We start from the raw sequence: 19,765 nt of genomic DNA, 5'->3' as shown, positions 1-19,765 counted from the left end.
GTGCCCATCAATTTCCGCTACTGTGCCATCAAACACAGCCACTGTGCCCATCAATTACCGCCACTGTGCCCATAAATTGCCACTACTGTGCCATCAAATGCAGCCACTGTGCCCATCAATTGCCACCACTGTGCCCATCAATTGCCACTACTGTGCCATCAAACGCAGCCACTGTGCCCATCAATTGCCACTACTGTGCCATCAAACGGAGCCACTGTGCCCATCGATTGCCACTACTGTGCCATCAAATGCAGCCACTGTGCCCATCAATTGCCACTACTGTTCCATCAAACGCAGCCACTGTGCCCATCAATTGCCACTACTGTGCCATCAAACGCAGCCACTGTGCCCATCGATTGCCACTACTGTGCCATCAAACGCAGCCACTGTGCCCATCAATTACCGCCACTGTGCCCATAAATTGCCACTACTGTGCCATCAAATGCAGCCACTGTGCCCATCAATTGCCACCACTGTGCCCATCAATTGCCACTACTGTGCCATCAAACGCAGCCACTGTGCCCATCAATTGCCACTACTGTGCCATCAAACGCAGCCACTGTGCCCATCGATTGCCACTACTGTGCCATCAAATGCAGCCACTGTGCCCATCAATTGCCACTACTGTGCCATCAAACACAGCCACTGTTCCCATCAATTGCCACTACTGTGCCATCAAACGCAGCCACTGTGCCCATCGATTGCCACTACTGTGCCATCAAACACAGCCACTGTGCCAATCAATTGCCGCCACTGTGCCTATCAAACACAGCCACTGTACCCATCAATTGCCACTACTGTGCCATCAAACGCAGCCACTGTGCCCATCAATTGCCGCCACTGTACCCATCAATTGCCACCACTGTGCCCATCAATTTCCGCTACTGTGCCATCAAACACAGCCACTGTGCCCATCAATTACCGCCACTGTGCCCATAAATTGCCACTACTGTGCCATCAAATGCAGCCACTGTGCCCATCAATTGCCACCACTGTGCCCATCAATTGCCACTACTGTGCCATCAAATGCAGCCACTGTGCCCATCAATTGCCACTACTGTTCCATCAAACGCAGCCACTGTGCCCATCAATTGCCACTACTGTGCCATCAAACGCAGCCACTGTGCCCATCGATTGCCACTACTGTGCCATCAAACGCAGCCACTGTGCCCATCAATTGCCACCACTGTGCCCATCAATTGCCACTACTGTACCATCAAACACAGCCACTGTGCCCATCAATTGCCACTACTGTGCCATCAAACGCAGCCACTGTGCCAATCAATTGCCACTACTGTGCCATCAAACACAGCCACTGTGCCCATCAATTGCCGCCACTGCGCCATCAAACGCAACCACTGTGCCCATCAATTGCTCCCACTGTGCCCCATCAAACGCAGCCATTGTGCCCATCAATTGCTCCTACTGTGCCCCATCAAACACAGCCACTGTGCCATATCAAATGCTACCAGTGTACCCCCGCCGGCCCGCCGTCTGCACTTACCTGTCTCGGTGGGACAGCTCCTCAATGTCTTCTCCTGACTTCTCTTCCCGTCCTCTGCTATGATTGGACGCCTGGAGTCCAATCACAGCACCTGTCGTTTCAATCAGGTGACAGGTAACAGATCCGAGCAACTGATTGGCAGAGAGGCAGTTTAGTGTTAGGAAAGCGAATATTCATTCGCTTTCCTAACACACAGCTGAGTGACCTGCGAGCGCCCAGCATGGCGCTCGCAGGTCACCTTTTTTGACACCTATTAGAGCCTATGGCTCCAATCAGGTGCTTAAAAACCATCCCCCACTGATGTAATTCAGGTGCCCTGTGCCCGAAAAGGGGCGGGCGCCTGACTAGGGGTGGGGGCGGTGGCCATAGATAGATAGATTCATACAATGCATATATCGATCTATTGGTGATAGAGGGGAGTGGCAGGAGAGAGGGGGCGGCACCCGTGCACTCTTATGGATGCACCGCCACTGTTCATTTGTTATGTTATAATTAAGGAGATTCTGATGGATCCACCTCCATCCAACACAACAGCAATAAGTAGGAATCATCAGATTTCTCTTTTATATCTTCCTGTATATATTGCAATATGTTTCCATTTCATACGTAGCGCATTTTTTATAATAATGAAAAATGCTAAAGCAAAAAGAATCGGCTGATTATCCAATAGTCAAAGAATACCGCACCGCTCTCATCCGAATAAAACAAATGAATCCGAATTAATACATTCATTATGTTAAAGTGTTACTAAACCCACAACAGTAAAATCAGTCTGTATATGCAGGGTCCATGTGATCAGCATAGGGCCAATCAGCAGTCTCCAGACAGAGGGTCAGGGGTCTTTCAGCCTCATAGGACAGTCAGAGGAGAATAAAAATTTCTCCTACAAGCTTTAATCAGACACTGATAGAAGTCACAAGATTGCTATATACCGCTGATGAGAAAAGGCATTTAGCGGTTTATATTTACTAAAATTAGTGCATTTCCATGTTCTGTGTACTGTGGAAGACCAGATACAGTGAATGCAGGGTCCTGGGTTTAGGAACACTTTAAGTTGAATTAATTGCCCCCATTCCTAACCAGCGCATTCAAATTAAAGAAATGGTCTCTCAAATGTAATCCCAATACAAAAAATAATCTTATTAGAGTATTTACACTATGATCACTAGAATAAAAACAAATGAATCCAAATCCATTCGGATCATTCGTTATGTCATTATGGTATTTCGATCCTTCAGGCTCCATTCACACCATGGCGTTCCGTTTTGCTGCCCAACAAAATCGCGGTTAAAATTGTGCAACCAGAATCGCGGAACGCCTACTGTCCAAGAGAAGTTCTTGTACTTCTTTTGGTCGTCAGGCGCTCTGCGATTCTGTTTGCGCAATTTTTTTGTCGGGCGACAATCGCGGCAAAATCGTGCCGTTCAAAATAGCGGGGATCGCAAGGGTGTCCCGCGATCGCGGCGATTCTGCCCGCAAAACAGGATGCCATGGTGTGAATGGAGCCGCAAACATTAACAAAAGGCCCAATATATATATATATATATATATATATATATATATATATATATATATATATATATATATGAATACAGATAACTCTGTATATATACGGTAACATTTTATAGTTTTAAAATTATATATATATCTATATACAGTGGGGACGGAAAGTATTCAGACCCCCTTACATTTTTTTTAGCCATTTGCTAAAATCATTGAAGTTCATTTTTTCCCTCATTAATGTAAACACAGCGCCCCATATTATACACACAGCCCCCCCCGATATTGTACACACAGCCCCCCATATTGTACACACAGCACCTCATATTGTATACACAGCCCCCCATATTGTACACACAGCACCCCATATTGTACACACAGCACCCCATATTGTACACACAGCACCCTATATTGTATACACAGCCCCCCATATTGTACACACAGCCCCCCATATTGTACACACAGCCCCCAATATTGTACACACAGCACCTCATATTATACACACATCACCCCATATTGTACACACAGCCCCCCATAGTGACAGAAAAACACAGAATTGTTGACATTTTTGCAGATTTTTAAAAAAAGAAAAACTGAAATCTCACATGGTCCTAAGTATTCAGACCCTTTGCTCAGTATTTAGTAGAAGCCCCCTTTTGATCTAATACAGCCATGAGTCTTTTTGGGAAAGATGCAACAAGTTTTTCACACCTGGATTTGGGGATCCTCTGCCATTCCTCCTTGCAGATCCTCTCCAGTTCTGTCAGGTTGGATGGTAAACATTGGTGGACGGCCATTTTTAGGTCTCTCCAGAGATGCTTTTTTTTTTTTTTTTTTTTTAAAGAATCAGTCATTAAAATGTTTTTTTTTTTGTTTTTTTGTTTTTTGTTTTTTTAGGATGGTATTGTTTTAATTTATGCTTAGCACTATGTTTTCTATATTTTTACACAGGAGGCAAATTGAACCTTAGAATTGATGTTATTCTTCTGTCCTCAATAAGAGTTGTCACCCTCAACCCACTAATTCAGATTTTCACAATCCAGCTGTCTATGTCCAAGGCAGCTTTGAACCTTATTGGTGGTTGTAGATCACCATTAAAGAATTTTCATGCAAAACAAAAATAAATAACCATAAATTCTGTTGCATTACAATGCCAGTGCTTTTTTTTTTAAAAGACTGAATAATCAACGCCTAGGAAATTTGTATACAGTACTGAAAATCCTCTCACCTGGTTGATTCGTCTTGATGAGTCTTGGCACCATCTTGGTTTGTGTCCGATTATTGTGATGAGTGATGCTGATAGTATAATCATAGGACGGCTGTAGATCGGTGAATGTCGCGTTACCTTTGGTATCCAAGGTTTTACATAATCCATAGTGAACGTCGCACAACTCTACCTCCAACCTCCAGTGATCGGGACATTCAGAAGGGGCGCAGGACATCCAGACGCTGACACTGGTAGAGGCTACTTTCTCCATCACTGTCATACCTGACAACATTGAAAAGCTAAAGTCATCTTGGTGTTGGTGCCATATCTGTCTATGGGTAGGTACAGTCAGTGCATAATTTTTATGTTTAATATATATTTACATATTTTTACTTATTATTTACACATAAGTTATACATGCTTTATTTTGGTCAGGACCTGTCTACAGTCACCTGTCCACTTCATCTATAATGCTGCATTAATGTATTGGTGTATTTAGCCAATGAGAAAGAAGCCTTCATGCATTGGGGTGTAGAAATACATAAGAATATCTCCTTGATCTGTGCCCCAGATGACGTCACCAATGATAAAACTAGTTGGGGAGAACAGGGAGATGGTGGGCTAAATCTGCCTATGGTGCTAGCCCTGTCCTGGCTTTAAAGAGGACATGCTCCTGTATGACCTTTTGATTCAAGGGTCTATTCAACCACTTTCCACCTGTAGGACGCCATATGACATCCTGGACTTTCATTGTTCATTTCGGCTCCTGGGGAGCTAGAATTGGCATCATTTTGTAAAGATGATGTTTTTGATATAGACTTCTAGACTTTCTGATTCTAGACGGATTCTCTCATCTCAACTTCCGGGGAGCTAGAATTGGCATCATTATGTGAAGTTCAAGTTTTCGATCTACTACTATAGACTTCTAGACTTCCTAAAACCTAGACAGGTTCTCTCATCTCAACTTCTGGGGAACTAGAATTGGCATCATTATGTGAAGATCACGTTTTCAATCTACTATAGACTTCTAGACTTCCTAAAACCTAGACAGATTCTCTCATCTCAACTTCTGGGGAGCTAGAGTTGGCATCATTATGTGAATTTTCATGTTTTTTCGATGAAGGCTTCTAGACTTCCTTAATCTAGACAGGTTCTCTCACCTTAAATTCTGGGGAGCTAGAATTGGCATCATTATGTGAAGTTCATGTTTTTAATCTAGACTTCTAGACTTCGTAAAACCTAGACAGGTTCTCTCATCTCAACTTCTGGAGAGCTGGAATTGGCATCATTATGTGAAGATCAAGTTTTTAATCTGCACACAAGGGCTACAACAAAATACAATGTAACAATAATGTAACCATGCATTTAGGTTAAGGCCCCTTTCCCACGGGCGGCTCTGTCAGTTTTTCATTGCCATTTTTTCATTGCCCTCTATGGAGCGGCAGATGTAAATGGACATGTGTCCGTTTAATCCTGCTGACATCCGATCCGACCCAATCCACTAAAAACAGATGGATGGGGATCAGTTCCCCATTTGTCTGGCAGATCGGGTGACAGTCAGATGTAAACGAACAGGCAGTCTGTGTACATCCTGCCGCCCATGTAGAGGAAAGCGGGCTGCTGTCATTATTATTATTATTATTATTATTATACAGGATTTATATAGCGCCAACAGTTTACGTAGCGCTTTACAACTTGAGGGTAGACAGTACAAATACAATAAACTTTGATACAGTAGGAATCAGAGGGCCCAGGTCCTTAGAGCTTACAATCTAAGAGGGAAGGTCAAAAGATACAAGAGGTAATAACTGTGGGTGATGTGCTGATTGAGAAAATAAATGTACAGTTGTTAGGTGGGGGCCAGATAGGCTTCTCTGAAGAGATGAGTTTTCGGGGATCGTCTGAAAGTGGATAAAGTAGGAGAAAATCGGACGGATTGGGGTAGAGCATTCCAGAGGATGGGGGAGGCTCTGGAGAAGTCCTGAAGGCGAGCATGGGACGAGGTGACAAGGGAGTTTGAGAGCAGGAGGTCTTGGGAGGAGCGAAGAGAACGATTAGGTTGGTATTTTGTGACTAGGTTAGAGATGTAGCTGGGGGCCAGGTTGTGGATGGCTTTGTAAGTTATAGTTAGTATCTTGAATTTAATTTGGTGACTGAGTGGCAGCCAATGGAGGGATTGGCAGAGGGGTGTAGCAGACGTTGAGTGGTTTGTGTGGTGGATGAGCCTGGCAGCAGCGTTCATGATGGACTGAAGTGGGGATAGCCTATTTAGAGGTAAACCAATGAGGAGGGAGTTGCAGTAGTCGAGGCGGGAGATGACCAGGGAGTGGATTAGAAGCTTTGTGGTGACATTGGTTAGGAAGGGGCGTATCTTGGAGATGTTGTGGAGATTGAGGCGGCAAGCTTTGGATAGTGATAGAATGTGGGGTCGAAAGGTTAGTTCAGAGTCCTGGATTACACCTAGGACCCTGGTGTGGGGGGGCGGGTTGATAGTTGAGCCGTTGATATTGATAGGGAAAGCAGGGGAAGTGGCACCTGAGGGAGGAAATATCATGAGCTTGGTTTTGGATAGGTTGAGTTTGAGGAAGTGTTGTGACATCCAGGCTGATATGTCTGCTAGTAAGTTGGTAATGCATGAGGAGACAGATGGAGAGAGCTGGGGGGTGGAAAGATAGATTTGGGTGTCATCAGCGTAGAGAAGATATTGAAAGCCATGGGAGGCAATCAACTGACCCAAGGAGGTGGTGTTGATTGAGAAAAGGAGAGGTCCAAGAACAGAACCTTGGGGGACCCCAACGGAAAAAGGAAGAGGAGAGGAGGAAGTAGAGTTGTAAGTGACACTGAAGGAGCGGTGTGATAGGTAGGATGAGAACCAGCGAAGAGTACAGTCACGGAGACCAAAGGAGTGGAGTTTTTTGAGGAGGAGGGGGTGGTCCACTGTGTCAAAGGCAGCAGAGAGATCCAGGAGAAGTAGTACAGAATAGTGTCCATTGGCTTTAGCCATTAGTAGGTCATTTGAGAGTTTAAGGAGAGCAGTTTCAGTGGAGTGTTGAGGGCGAAAACCGGACTGGAGGGGATCTAGAAGTTTATTCATGGTCAGATGGTCGCTTAGTCGGTTGTGGACCAGTCTTTCAAGAAGTTTGGAGAAGGAGAGTAAGGAGATTGGACGTAAGTTGTTGAGATTGGTGGGATCCAGTGAGGGCTTTTTTAGAATGGGGATGACTAGCGCATGTTTTAGAGAGTTTGGGAAGATGCCACAGGAGAGGGAGAGGTTGAAAATGTGAGTTAGAGAGTGTAGAATCAAGTCAGAGGGTGAGCGTAGCATTTGCGAGGGAACAGGATCCAGGGGGCAAGTGGTTAGATGGGTGCTAGATAAAAGTTTAGCAACCTCAGTAATAGTAACAGGGTTGAATGAGGGAAGTAATGATTGTATCTGTGGACATGGGGTGTTGCATGGGGGAGGTTTTTGCGCATTGGTGATCTCCTCATGAATTGTATCTTGCCCAGCAAGAGTCAGCTGAGCAGGAGGATCTGCTGGCGGAGTCCGTCCGTGTGAAAGAGCCCTAATGGCTGTTCCACAGTCTATTCCAATAGGAGTCACTTCCAGAGCTCCACTGCACAGTGGCCAGGTTGGAAAATTAAAAGACATGTTCCTGATAATGGCAACCAATATGGGTGTGGTGGGGGATACAAATTTTGCTCTTGGTGCTCAGGTGAAGTTTTCCAGGGTTCACCTTGCGGGTCCAAAGTTTAACCTTTTTTAATATGAAGGAACCCTTGAAATAATTTTCCAGTAGCTAAAAATGACTTCACCTGCAGGTCAATGTACATTAATAAGATTGTCAAGGAGGAGAATGTCCCTTATATTTGTGGTCAGTAGGAATAATCCCAGTCTTACAGGTAGGTAAACCTCTGGAGGAACCATGGGCTTCCATGGAACCCTGGTTGATGCAGGCTGGTTTAACCAATGAATAATGTTATGGAGGTAAAGGCACAATTGGTGCTTTCTTGCACTCACCTATACAGGTAACAGCAGGTATCCATTCCTGGGGGGTCAGGGGGTGGACACACCTCGTTGTGTCATAGGATGGATAATGTCTAGATTTACAGTCCACTCTCACCTCCTCTTCCTCATCGTAGGACATCTTGTAAGGGTAAGGATTGAGCATGTGTTCTATAACTGGCCTTTTACATCGTGCTGTGAAGTAAGATGACAAAACAATATTATTAGAGCAGAGGCATAACTAGAACCTTCAGGGCCCCAGTGCAAGAAACCATGAAGGGCCCCCCTGGCCCCCGACCGGGGCCTTTCCCACTGATTCTGGGGCCCTTTACTCCCATCATGGAACCCTTTATTACAGTCTTGCAGCGGGCCACCTTCCTGTCTTCTTGGGGTCCCCCCATGGTGGCAGAATGCCAGAGCCCAGTCGCAACTGGGACCCTGGTAGTTCCGCCACTGGTATCAGTCGTTATTTTTTCATTTTTTACCATCTTATTTTTTTTTTTTTTCTACAATTTTTTTTTTTTACTATTTTTTACATATTTTTATTAGGACCCCTATGGGAGTGAAATATCAAGGGTCTAAACAGAATCCTGATGTCTCACTTTTGAGACAGAGAAAGAGACATTCATCAGTCCTTTTCTCTGCAGCCTCAGCTGCACAGAATGAATGAACAGGAATAGCTATGTACAGAGGCTTCCCGTTCATTCATAAACTGAATCATAGTAAACACAGTTTACTATGCCTCAGCTATGAATGACTATAAAAAAGAAAACAGAGTCAGTGATCGGTAACGATGGCTGACTCTAGTCATTAAGACAAGGAAGGGGCCCTTCCCCGCTCTCCATGCTGAAAGTTCCCCCAGAGCAGCCCGGGAGAGGTAGGGGAGGTAAACCCGGCAGTGCTGCAGGGGGGTCAGGGAAGCACACAGGTACCTGGGGCAGCAGGACAGGGATAGGGAGGCCACGGGGGGGGGGGGGACATGTGGAGGAACCTATGCCCTCCATATCCTTCCTGCAGCTGCTGAATATCTGTTAGAGAGAGAGGAGGGGAAGGAATTCAGGGGCTACATGGAGGGATTGGTTCCTCCATATGCCACCGCCCTCCTATTCATGCATACACATAAAGGAAGAAGAGTCCTTCAGCAGAGCAGAGTATTTCAGGAGAGGAGAAGAGGCGAGTTATAGAGGAAGGAGCAGAGTCCTCCAGCAGAGCAGAGTATTTCAGGAGAGGGGAGTTATTAATATGCGGAGAGGAGCAGTACTTATACAAAGTTGTTGAGTTCTTCTACTCACCTTTGCAGGAAACGATGGGAGGTTTCCACTCTTGGGGGGTGTTGGGGTTTTCACATCTCATTGTGTCGGATGTCGGAGAATATCCTGGTTTACACAGTATACTAAGCACTTCTTTCTCATTATAATATGCCTGGCGTGGAAGAAGTCTGCCCACGTTTTTGATGGTTGGTTGTTTACATTGTGCTGCAGAATAAGGTGATGAGACATGGTCACTGGTGGTTATACAATAGATGTGTGTGATTTAGTCCATTTCTGGCCATTGAAGCATAACTGTACATTTTTCAGAATACTCTTGGCTCAAAAGGCATCTGATATGCTGATAAGTTATACATATAAATATAATATGTACTAGTAATGGTGGCCAAATGATTCTGAGGGTCAGTCCATGGCCACCACCACCTGTAACCCATTATGAAGTGTGGATAAGGGGTGAGAAATGTAACCTTGGGGGAGGAGAAGGGGGTGGGGTCTATGTCAGGCTGGCCAATGTTTATGATGAGCTAACTTGACACCAATTCTGCCCTCTCTTCTTCTGTAATGTGCCATTATATACTATGAGGAACATGCGAGGACCAACCTTGATGCACAGTCAAAGGAACCACCCCCTCTTGTCAACGGTACAAACTTACATTGTACTTGTACGAAATGTGTCACCTAATCGCAGAAATATCAATGCGAATTAGCATTTTTTTTTCTTAATTTTTACTATATTTTGGTGTTCAACTGGACTAAGCTGTCCTGTGTCGGCAGCACACTGAAGAGACGAACGCCTACTCTAACAGAGAGTGCTGTATTCTGGGTCTCCTGCCGTCCAACACCACTTCCCCCCCCGCACACTGCTCCACTGCTCCAATCAACAATGATTGGAGCAGTACTGAGCAGTACTGAGCAGTATTGTTGTTTGAATCACTGTTCATCGGTACTAAGCGGTCCTGTTTCTGCAGCACACTCAAGAGCCGAACCGCTGCATTCACACAGAGCGCCTTTTTTTGGTCTCCTGCAGTCCATCCCCCCCTTACACTGCTCAAATCAACAACGGTCATGATCCCTGGGCAGTATTGTTGAGTGCAGCACCATGGTTCTGTACTAAGCGATCGTGTGTCGGCAACACACTGAAGAGCCGGCCGCTGCTTTCACACAGAGCACTGGGTTCCGGGTCTTCAGCAGTCCAACACGTCTCTGCACATTGCTGCATTCAACAATGTTCATGTTCCCTAAGCAGCATTGTTGATTGGAGCACTGCATATTTGAATCTCAGTGCAAAGTATTTCAAGAAAAGTGTGCCGATCTTGTAGGAGGTGGTGTTCTTGCCCATTTCTGTCGGTATGTTAGGATGGGGCTGCATGTAATTGGAGCTATACCATAGAACAGCCTTTCTCAACCTTTTCAACATGGAGGAACCCTTGATATAACTTTCCGGTCTCAGGGAACCCCTGCTAAAAAATATTTTATCTACAACTCATAATACTTGAGTGTGATGGTCAGTGGGAAGAATGCTCCTTACACTTGCGGTCACTGAGAAGAATTACCCCCTTACAGATAGCTAAAAAGAGCAATGGTGTTGGTGGGAACCTATCTGAGAGGCAGAAATTTCTAATTTCTCAAGGAACCCCTAGCAACCTCTGGAGGAACCCTGGTTGAGAAACCCTGCCATAGAACAGTGTTTCTCAGCCGTTTGTGCTCCCCCAGGGGTGTTGTGACCACGGGACCCAGTTCTCTTTGGATTAGCATCGAAGAGCTGCTATGGTGGGCCAGCCGCCAGTGACACTCTGTGGGCAGTAGTCTCCAAACTGTGGCCTTGGGGCTTAATGTGGTGCTTTGGTTGCCTTTGTTTGGCCCTTAGGGCACTATTCCTTCCACTGGCACCAACAATGAGACACTATTCCTCCCAATGACACAAATGATGGGGCACTATTCCTCCCAATGACACCAATGATGTAGAACTATACTCCCCCACTGACTTCAATGATGGGGCACTATTCCTCCCACTGACACCAATGATGGAGCACTATTCCCCTCCACTGACTCTAACAACGGGGCAATAATAATTCCCCTAATACCAAAGATGGGACATTGTTTACTTCCACTGATGTCAGGACATTTTCTACTCCCACTGGCCATGGTCCAGCCCTCCTAAAGTCTGAGGCACAGAAAACTGGCCTTCTGGTTAGAACTTTTGGAGACCCCTGCTCTAGAGCCGTGATGCATCATTCATTGATGTGGTATTGGTGGCTGGCCTTCCCGCACCATGGCATTTAAGAGAGAATGGAAAGTCACCCTCCTCCAGACCTTCTGCACCTCCCACCCTCTGCTGCACTGCTGGAGCAGAAAGGGCTCTGATGTGAAGAGGGGGCTGTGTGATTAGGGGGAAGGGGCTGTGTGTTTGGGGGGCTCTGTGATGGGGAGACTGTGTAATTAGGGGGGGCTTTGTAATTGGAGGGCCTCTGATGTGATGAGAGAACTCTAGGGTAGGGGGACTCTTATTGAGAAGTGAGGGGTTTTCTTGTATAGGGAAGGCTTTAATGTATAGGGAGTAGGGATGAGCTTCGAGTTCAAGTCGAACTCATGTTCGACTCGAACATTGGCTGTTCGCAACAGCGAACAATTTGGGGTGTTCGCGGCAAATTCGAATGCCGCGGAACACCCTTTAAAAGTCTATGGGAGAAATCAAAAGTGCTAATTTTAAAGGCTAATATGCAAGTTATTGTCATAAAAAGTGTTTGGGGACCTGGGTCCTGCCCCAGGGGACATGGATCAATGCAAAAAAAAGTTTTAAAAACGGCCGTTTTTTCAGGAGCAGTGATTTTAATAATGCTTAAAGTCAAACAATAAATCCCCCCGTTTTTTAAGAACCGTCAAACGAGGAGACGCCGTCACACAGCGGGAGCCTCCCTCCATGCCAGCATGGATGCGGAGCAGCCCGGAGAAGAAAATGAAGAAGAGAAGAAGAGAAGAAAAGAAGAAGAGAAGAAGAAGATGAAGATGAAGAGAAGAGCGGGAGCCTCCCCCAATGCCATGGGTGCGGAGCGAGCTGGGGAGAAGAAGATAGAAGACGCCGCGGAGGAGATGCTGGACGAGAACGCCGGAGGAAGAACCAGAAGAGCCAGAAGAACCAGAAGAAGAAGATGAAGGAAGATAGAAGAAAGAAGAAGCATTTAAATAAAGGAATTGTCAAAAACTGTCTCTTGTCATTTTTAACATTTTTGACAGTTTTTTAGTGAAATGGTAGGGGTAAGCAACCCTTTACCATTTCACACAGGGGGGGGCCGGGATCTGGGGGTTCCCTTGTTAAAGGGGGCTTCCAGATTCCAATAAGCCCCCCGCCCGCAGACCCCCACAACCACCGGCCAGGGTTGTGGGGATGAGGCCCTTGTCCTCATCAACATGGGGACAAGGTGTTTTGGGGGGCTACCCCAAAGCACCCTCCCAATGTTGAGGGCATGTGGCCTGGTACGGTTCAGGAGGGGGGGCGCACTCTCGCCCCCCCCTCTTTTCCTGCGGCCTGCCAGGTTGCGTGCTCGGATAAGGGTCTGGTATGGATTAATGGGGGGACCCCACACCGTTTTTTTTTTTTTTTTTGGAGCGGGGTTCCCCTTAAAATCCATACCAGACCCTTCAGGTCTGGTATGGAATTTAGGGGGACTCCCACGTCATTTTTTTTTTCAAATTTTGGTTCGGGGTTCCCCTGTGGGGAATTCCCATGCCGTTTTTATCAATGAACTTCTATGTGTATTGTCGGCAATGCAATAGCCGCAGGTAGTTTTAAATGGGTTTTTTCCTTCGAAATGTCATTTTGCTGTCAGACTGTTCTAAACACGGGAAACATGCGCCCCTTTACAGGCATACTATAGACACCCCCCCAGCTACGAAATTTAAAGCGATATTACACTTTTATTGTTTGACTTTAAGCATTATTAAAATCACTGCTCCTGAAAAAACGTCCATTTTTAAAACTTTTTTTTGCATTGATCCATGTCCCCTGGGGCAGGACCCGGGTCCCCAAACACTTTTTATGACAATAACTTGCATATAAGCCTTTAAAATTAGCACTTTTGATTATTCATGTTCTTCTATGTGTCCCATAGACTTTAACGGTGTTCGCGTGTTCGAACGAACTTTTTTCCTGTTCGCATGTTCTGGTGCGAACCGAACAGGGGGGTGTTCGGCTCATCCCTAATAGGGAGGTCTCTTATAAGATGGGGAGACTCTTATGTGGAGGACTTCTGATGTTAATTTCATCAAGGTGGTTGTGTGCATTGCCCCAGGCTGGAGTAGACCATTGGTATTTTTTTTTTTTTTAAATTTTAGACTGGGGTGCCTTGAGATGTTGCAAACTTTTAATCCTGCCAATGTAGTACACTTTATTATCAAAAGTATTGGGACACCCTGCCTTTACACGCACATGAACTTTAATGGCATCCCAGTCTTAGTCCGTAGGGTTCAGTATCGAGTTGGCCCACCCTTTGCCGCTATTACAGCTTCAACTCTTCTGGAAGGCCGTCCACAAGGTTTAGGAGTGTGTCTATGGGAATGTTTGACCATTCTTCCAGAAGTGCATTTGTGAGGTCAGGGACTGATGTTGGACGAGAAGGCCTGGCCCGTAGTCTCCGCTATAATTCATCCCAAAGGTGTTCTGTCTGGTTGAGGTCAGGACTCTGTGCAGGTCAATCAAGTTCCTCCTCCCCAAAATCACTCATCCATGTCTTTATGGACCTTGTTTTGTGCTCTGGTTTAAATCATTTGGTGGGGGGGATTATGATGTGGGGTTGTTTTTCAGGGGTTGGGCTTGGCCCCTTAGTTCCAGTGAAGGGAACTCTTAAGGTGTCAGCATACCAAGACATTTTGGACAATTTCATGCTCCCAACTTTGTGGGAATAGTTTGGGGATGGCCCCTTCCTGTTCTAACTTGACTGCACACCAGTGAACAAAGCAAGGTCCATAAAGACATGGATGAGCAAGTTTGGTGTGGCGGAACTTGACTGGCCTGCACACAGTCCTGACCTCAACCCGATAGAACATCTTTGGGATGAATTAGAGCGAGAATGTGAGCCAGGCCTTCTCGTCCAACATCAGTGCCTGACCTCACAAATGCGCTTCTGGAAGAATGGTCAAACATTCCCATAGACACACTCCTAAACATTATGGACAGCCTTTCCAGAAGAGTTGAAGCTGTTATAGCTGCAAAGGGTGGGCCAACTCAATATTGAACACTCCGGAATAAGACTGGGATGCTATTAAAGTTCATGTGCGTGTAAAGGCAGGCGTCCCAATACTTTTCACAATATAGTGAACGTCGTAAGGATTAGGCAGTGTCAGGTTTTCAAAAAGCCTCTTTTAGACCCCTGTTGTCTCATTAAATAACGCCTGTCACCAAAAGAAATCACCACATAAGGGACTATTTGTACTGGCTTGTAAGGATGAGCTTGGGCGTGTTTGCAGCTCCACGTGCCCGCGCCCGCCAGGAAGCCAACACTGCGCAGCGCTAATCACAGGCAGTGAGACGTTTCCCGATATCTGCAGCTGCACAGGCTAGGAAATGTCTCACTGCCTGTGATTAGCATTGCACAGTGTCGGCTTCCTGGCGGGCTCGTGCACGTGGAGCTGCAAACACGCCCGAGCCCATCCCTACTGGCTTGTAGCCTGTTGATGACCGAGCCTGCACAGTAGGAGGTGAGCTGTGACTGCCGCACAACTCCTGGTGTGCAGCCTGTGTGTCCTCTCCTGGATCTCCCAAAAAAAAGTCATCCTATGAGCAGGGCAGGGGGAGGAGGAGCTTAACAAGTTGGGCAGCTCCCACTCTCTGTCCAAATCTGCAGCTCCTCCCACCCCCTGCCCTGCTGATAGGATGACATCGTTGGGCTTGGTGGGAGACCCGGGAAAGGACACACAGGCTGATAACTGCCTCTACCCCGCCAAAAGTAGGTCTGTGCGGGGGAGGCAGAGATTGAAATGGGGGAGTGTGATGTTAGAGGGGAAAGGGGCATGATTGAAGGGGGTACTGTGATGGAAGGGGGGGGGGGCTGAGATTGCTAGGGGCAATGTAATATAAAGGGGCACTGTGATGTAAAGAAGACTGCACTGTAAAGGGGCAATGTAATCATTACAGTGCACCGTTACAGTGCAATCCCCTTTACATCACAGTGCCCCTTTACAGTGCAGACCCATCAATGCAAAAGGGGCACTGTGATGTAAAGGGGGGCTGTGATGTGTAAGGGGAACTGAGGACACTGTGCGACTGCTTTAAAGGGGGAAATGTGATGTAAAGGGGGACTGTGGACACAAGTGGTGGGTGGTGCTCAAAATCTTTTCGAGGGGTGAAAACAAACGGAAAAATACTGAAAAAAAACATCAATTGCAGCCACACTGTGCTATCAAATGCAGCCACTTGTGCCCATCATATGCAGCCAATCATGCCCATCATATGCAGCCACTTGTGCCCATCAAATGCAGCCACTTGTGCCCATCAAATTCAGCCACTGTGCCCCATCATATGCAGGCACTGTGCCCCATCATATGCAGCCACTCATGCCCATCATATGCAGCCACTTGTGCCCATCAAATGCAGCCACTTGTGCCCATCAAGTTCAGCCACTGTGCCCCATCATATGCAGGCACTGTGCCCCATCATATGCAGCCACTCATGCCCATCATATGCAGCCACTTGTGCCCATCAAAGTCAGCCACTGTGCCCCATCATATGCAGACACAGTGCCCCATCAAATGCAGCCACTCATGCCCATCATATGCAGCCACTGTGCCCCATCATATGCAGCCACTTGTGCCCATCAAATGCAGCCACTTGTGCCCATCAAATGCAGCCACTGTGCCCCATCAAATGCAGCCACTGTGCCCTATCATATGCAGCCACTTGTGCCCATCATATGCAGCCACTCATGCCCATCATATACAGCCACTGTGCCCCATCATATGCAGCCACTTGTGCCCCATCATATGCAGCCACTTGTGCCCATCATAAGCAGCCACTTGTGCCCATCAAATTCAGCCACTGTGCCCCATCATATGCAGCCACAGTGCCCCATCAAATGCAGCCACTTGTGCCCATCATATGCAGCCACTCATGCCCATCATATGCAGCCACTGTGCCCCATCATATGCAGCCACTTGTGCCATCAAATGCAGCCATTTGTGCCCATCAAATACAGCCACTGTGCCCATCATATGCAGCCACTCATGCCCATCATATACAGCCACTGTGCCCATCATATGCAGCCACTGTGCCCCATCATATGCAGCCACTGTGCCCCATCATATGCAGCCACTCATGCCCATCATATGCAGCCACTTGTGCCCATCAAATGCAGAAACTTGTGCCCATCAAATGCAGCCACTTGTGCCCATCAAATGCAGCCACTTGTGCCCATCATATGCAGCCACTGCGCCCCATCAAATGCAGCCACTGTGCCCCATCAAATGCAGCCACTTGTGCCCATCATATGCAGCCACTGTGCCCCATCAATTGCAGCCACTTGTGCCCATCATATGCAGCCGCTGTGCCCCATCAAATGCAGCCACTTGTACCCATCATATGCAGCCACTGTGCCCCATCAAATGCAGCCACTTGTCTCATCATATGCAACCACTTTGACCCCCGCCCGCTGTCTGCCTGGCACTAACCCATCTTGGTGGTGGGTCAGGCAGTGGGTGACAGCGGCGAGCTGTGGGATGGCTCCTGTGTCCTGCATGCTGTCCTCCATGCATCTCTTCTCATTCTGCTAGGCATCTAATAGGGGCGCCTGTGCCTTCAGCCAATCAGGTGACAGGTATTAGACTCTGCGCTTCCTGATTTGTGAGAAGGCGGTTCAGTGTTAGAAAAGCAAATATTCATTCACTTTTCTAACACACCTGGGTGGGCTCCTAGCACAATGCTCTGCGCCACGAGCCAATGGCTCTGATCAGGTGCTTCAAAAAAACACCCCCCGCTACGCCCGGCGTCCAAAAAGGGGGCGCCTGAATAGGGGGTGGTAGCGGCGGCCATGGATAGATTCATGCTATGCATGAATCTATCCATTAGTCATATAGGGGGTGGCGTGACAGAGGGGGTGGCGCCCGTGCGCCCTTAATGGACGCACCGCCACTGGTGGACACTGATATAAAGGGGGGACTGTGCTGTACAGGGGAAGGGTTACGGTGTGAAGAGGGCTGAGGACAGACTCCATGAATATCATCCCTTTCCCCGCTCCCTGGAAAAATTGGCTGCCATGAAACTGGTTCCTGGTGTCAAAAATGTTGGGAACCGCTGTCCTATGTAATGAAAAAAAATTAAGTATGAAAAAAAACATTTAAGGATTGGGAAAAAAAATAAAGTTCCAACCAAGGACTTAAAATCTTATAATTAATGAGCCCCTACACACACACACACATATACGAGTGGAAATTCATGTGTTGGGGGCACTTACACACAAAAATGTTAATTTCACTACACATGTTACATATCACCACACACGCTCGAGTGAGAGCAATAATTCTAGGCCCATAATTCATGGTTAACTCTAAACTGATGACCTGTAGAGGCTTTTAAAGCATCACCCATGGAAAGTATAGTGTATGTATTGAAGCTTGCCTCCATTTCACGGTCATGCGCAGTTTTACGGTTGAACATGTTGGGTATCTATTTAGTCGGCACAACCTCATATTCAAAAAAAATTGGAACTACCATTATTATATTCTCTAGGGTGTCTGCTTTCAGAAAATCTAAAATTTTTGGGGGGGTTTTATATAATTTTCAATAATCAAATTCAGGGTTTATATTTCCCTCAAAACTTCTGAGAAATTTCTATCCTTCTATGCTATCCTAGACCTCTTCTTGTGCTAAAAAAAATGGTTCCTCATTAGTTTAATTATTGTATTGTTTGAAAAAAAGAGATGGCAAAAAAATAGAGAATGTAAAGAGAACACAAATACCTATCAAATGCATATAAAAAAATAAGCACATTTATATTTAAAGCAAATTTTTGAAAATTTCTGCTGAAGGCTCCATTCACACTTGTGAATGGGGCTGTGTGTGACCACCCTAGTGTTGGTTCCTGGTGATTGGCTGCAGGGGACAGTCCCAATGAAATAAATGGAAGGCTGAAAGCTCCTCCAGCTAATCGTGGCCACTCACATGTAATCGATTGCTCATCACAAGTAAGAATAGGGCCTTAGCGATATTTCACGGTGGAATCAGTTCTCCAGCCAATGACTGGTGTAACCCAGATTTGGGTTGCTATATTCACCTTTACAGGTTCCAATGTTCGTCCACTCCTTGCTGGTTTGTGGTTTCATACACGTCATTGTGAAAGATTCCGGATCAAATCCCGGCTTACACCATACTTCCGCCGAGTCGTATTTTTCATAATACTCCTTATCTTCAGAGATACGTTCCATGTTTTCAATGGCTGGCCTGCTACACTGAGCTGTGGAATGAGATGATTGAAGAACGTCGTTATCATATTTATACACATTGTGCAGGGCAAAGTCAAAAAGTGTTTGAAGAAGTCCTAGCTTTGGATCATTTTTGAGACTTAGAGCTCTAATCAGGTCATTTTACCTCTACGCCTTACTTTCCGTTTTTTGATCTGATTTGAACATTTGGCCGTTTGGAACGCACGCCGGCTGTGTGCAGGACATATCAAACAGGCTGGTTGTGTTGGTGCTAGACATGTGCACAGCCAAAAAATTCGTTCATTTTTGTTTTCGTTTCATTAGTTTTTTTTTTTTTCGTTTTTCGGGTCATTCGTTATGATCGCGATTCGTAAATTCATTAATTCGTAAATTCGTAAATGCGTTCATTCGTACATTCGTAAATTCGAACATTCGTTCATTCGTACATTCGTACATTTTTACATTTGTACATTCGTAAATTCGAAAAATCGTACATTTGTAAATTAGCAAATTCGGAAATTTGTAAATTCGAAGTTTGAGAATCCAAAAACCCGAAAATTCAAAAATCTGAAATAGTAACTAACTATTAAATTATAGGTATTGTAATTTCCTTTCAAATTTGACTGTCAGTGAACGTAACAAATACGAATTTATCCGAAGTTACGAATTATCCAAAACGAATGCTGCATCTAAACAAATGGAACGGAACAAATTAATAATAAATAATAATAATAATAATAAAACGTTGTTATTATTATTATTGTTATTTATTATTATTAATTCATTACGTTCCATTCCGTTTTTTCGGATCATTCATAACTTCGGATAAATTCGTATGTGTTACGTTCACTAACAGACAAATTTGAAAGGAAATT

General features: G+C 45.8%; 1 protein-coding gene across 2 annotated transcripts in view; it reads right to left on the bottom strand.

Annotated features, from left to right (window-relative positions):
* LOC141122360 (uncharacterized) overlaps nt 1-19,765 on the bottom strand; it is a 56,521-nt gene that overhangs the window by 23,987 nt on the left and 12,769 nt on the right. For both annotated transcript variants that reach the window (XM_073611969.1, XM_073611968.1), the window contains exons 4-7: nt 18,743-18,922; nt 9,507-9,689; nt 8,230-8,409; nt 4,233-4,493 (exon numbers count right to left, since the gene is read on the bottom strand). In XM_073611969.1, coding sequence (XP_073468070.1) covers nt 4,233-4,493; nt 8,230-8,409; nt 9,507-9,689; nt 18,743-18,922 — 804 coding nt within the window. The remainder of the gene's footprint in view (nt 1-4,232; nt 4,494-8,229; nt 8,410-9,506; nt 9,690-18,742; nt 18,923-19,765) is intronic.

This window comes from Aquarana catesbeiana, linkage group LG01, assembly GCF_042186555.1.
Source record: "Aquarana catesbeiana isolate 2022-GZ linkage group LG01, ASM4218655v1, whole genome shotgun sequence".
NCBI lineage: Eukaryota > Metazoa > Chordata > Amphibia > Anura > Ranidae > Aquarana > Aquarana catesbeiana.
Note: the sequence above shows the minus strand (reverse complement) of the source record. Positions and strands in the feature narration are given on the sequence as shown.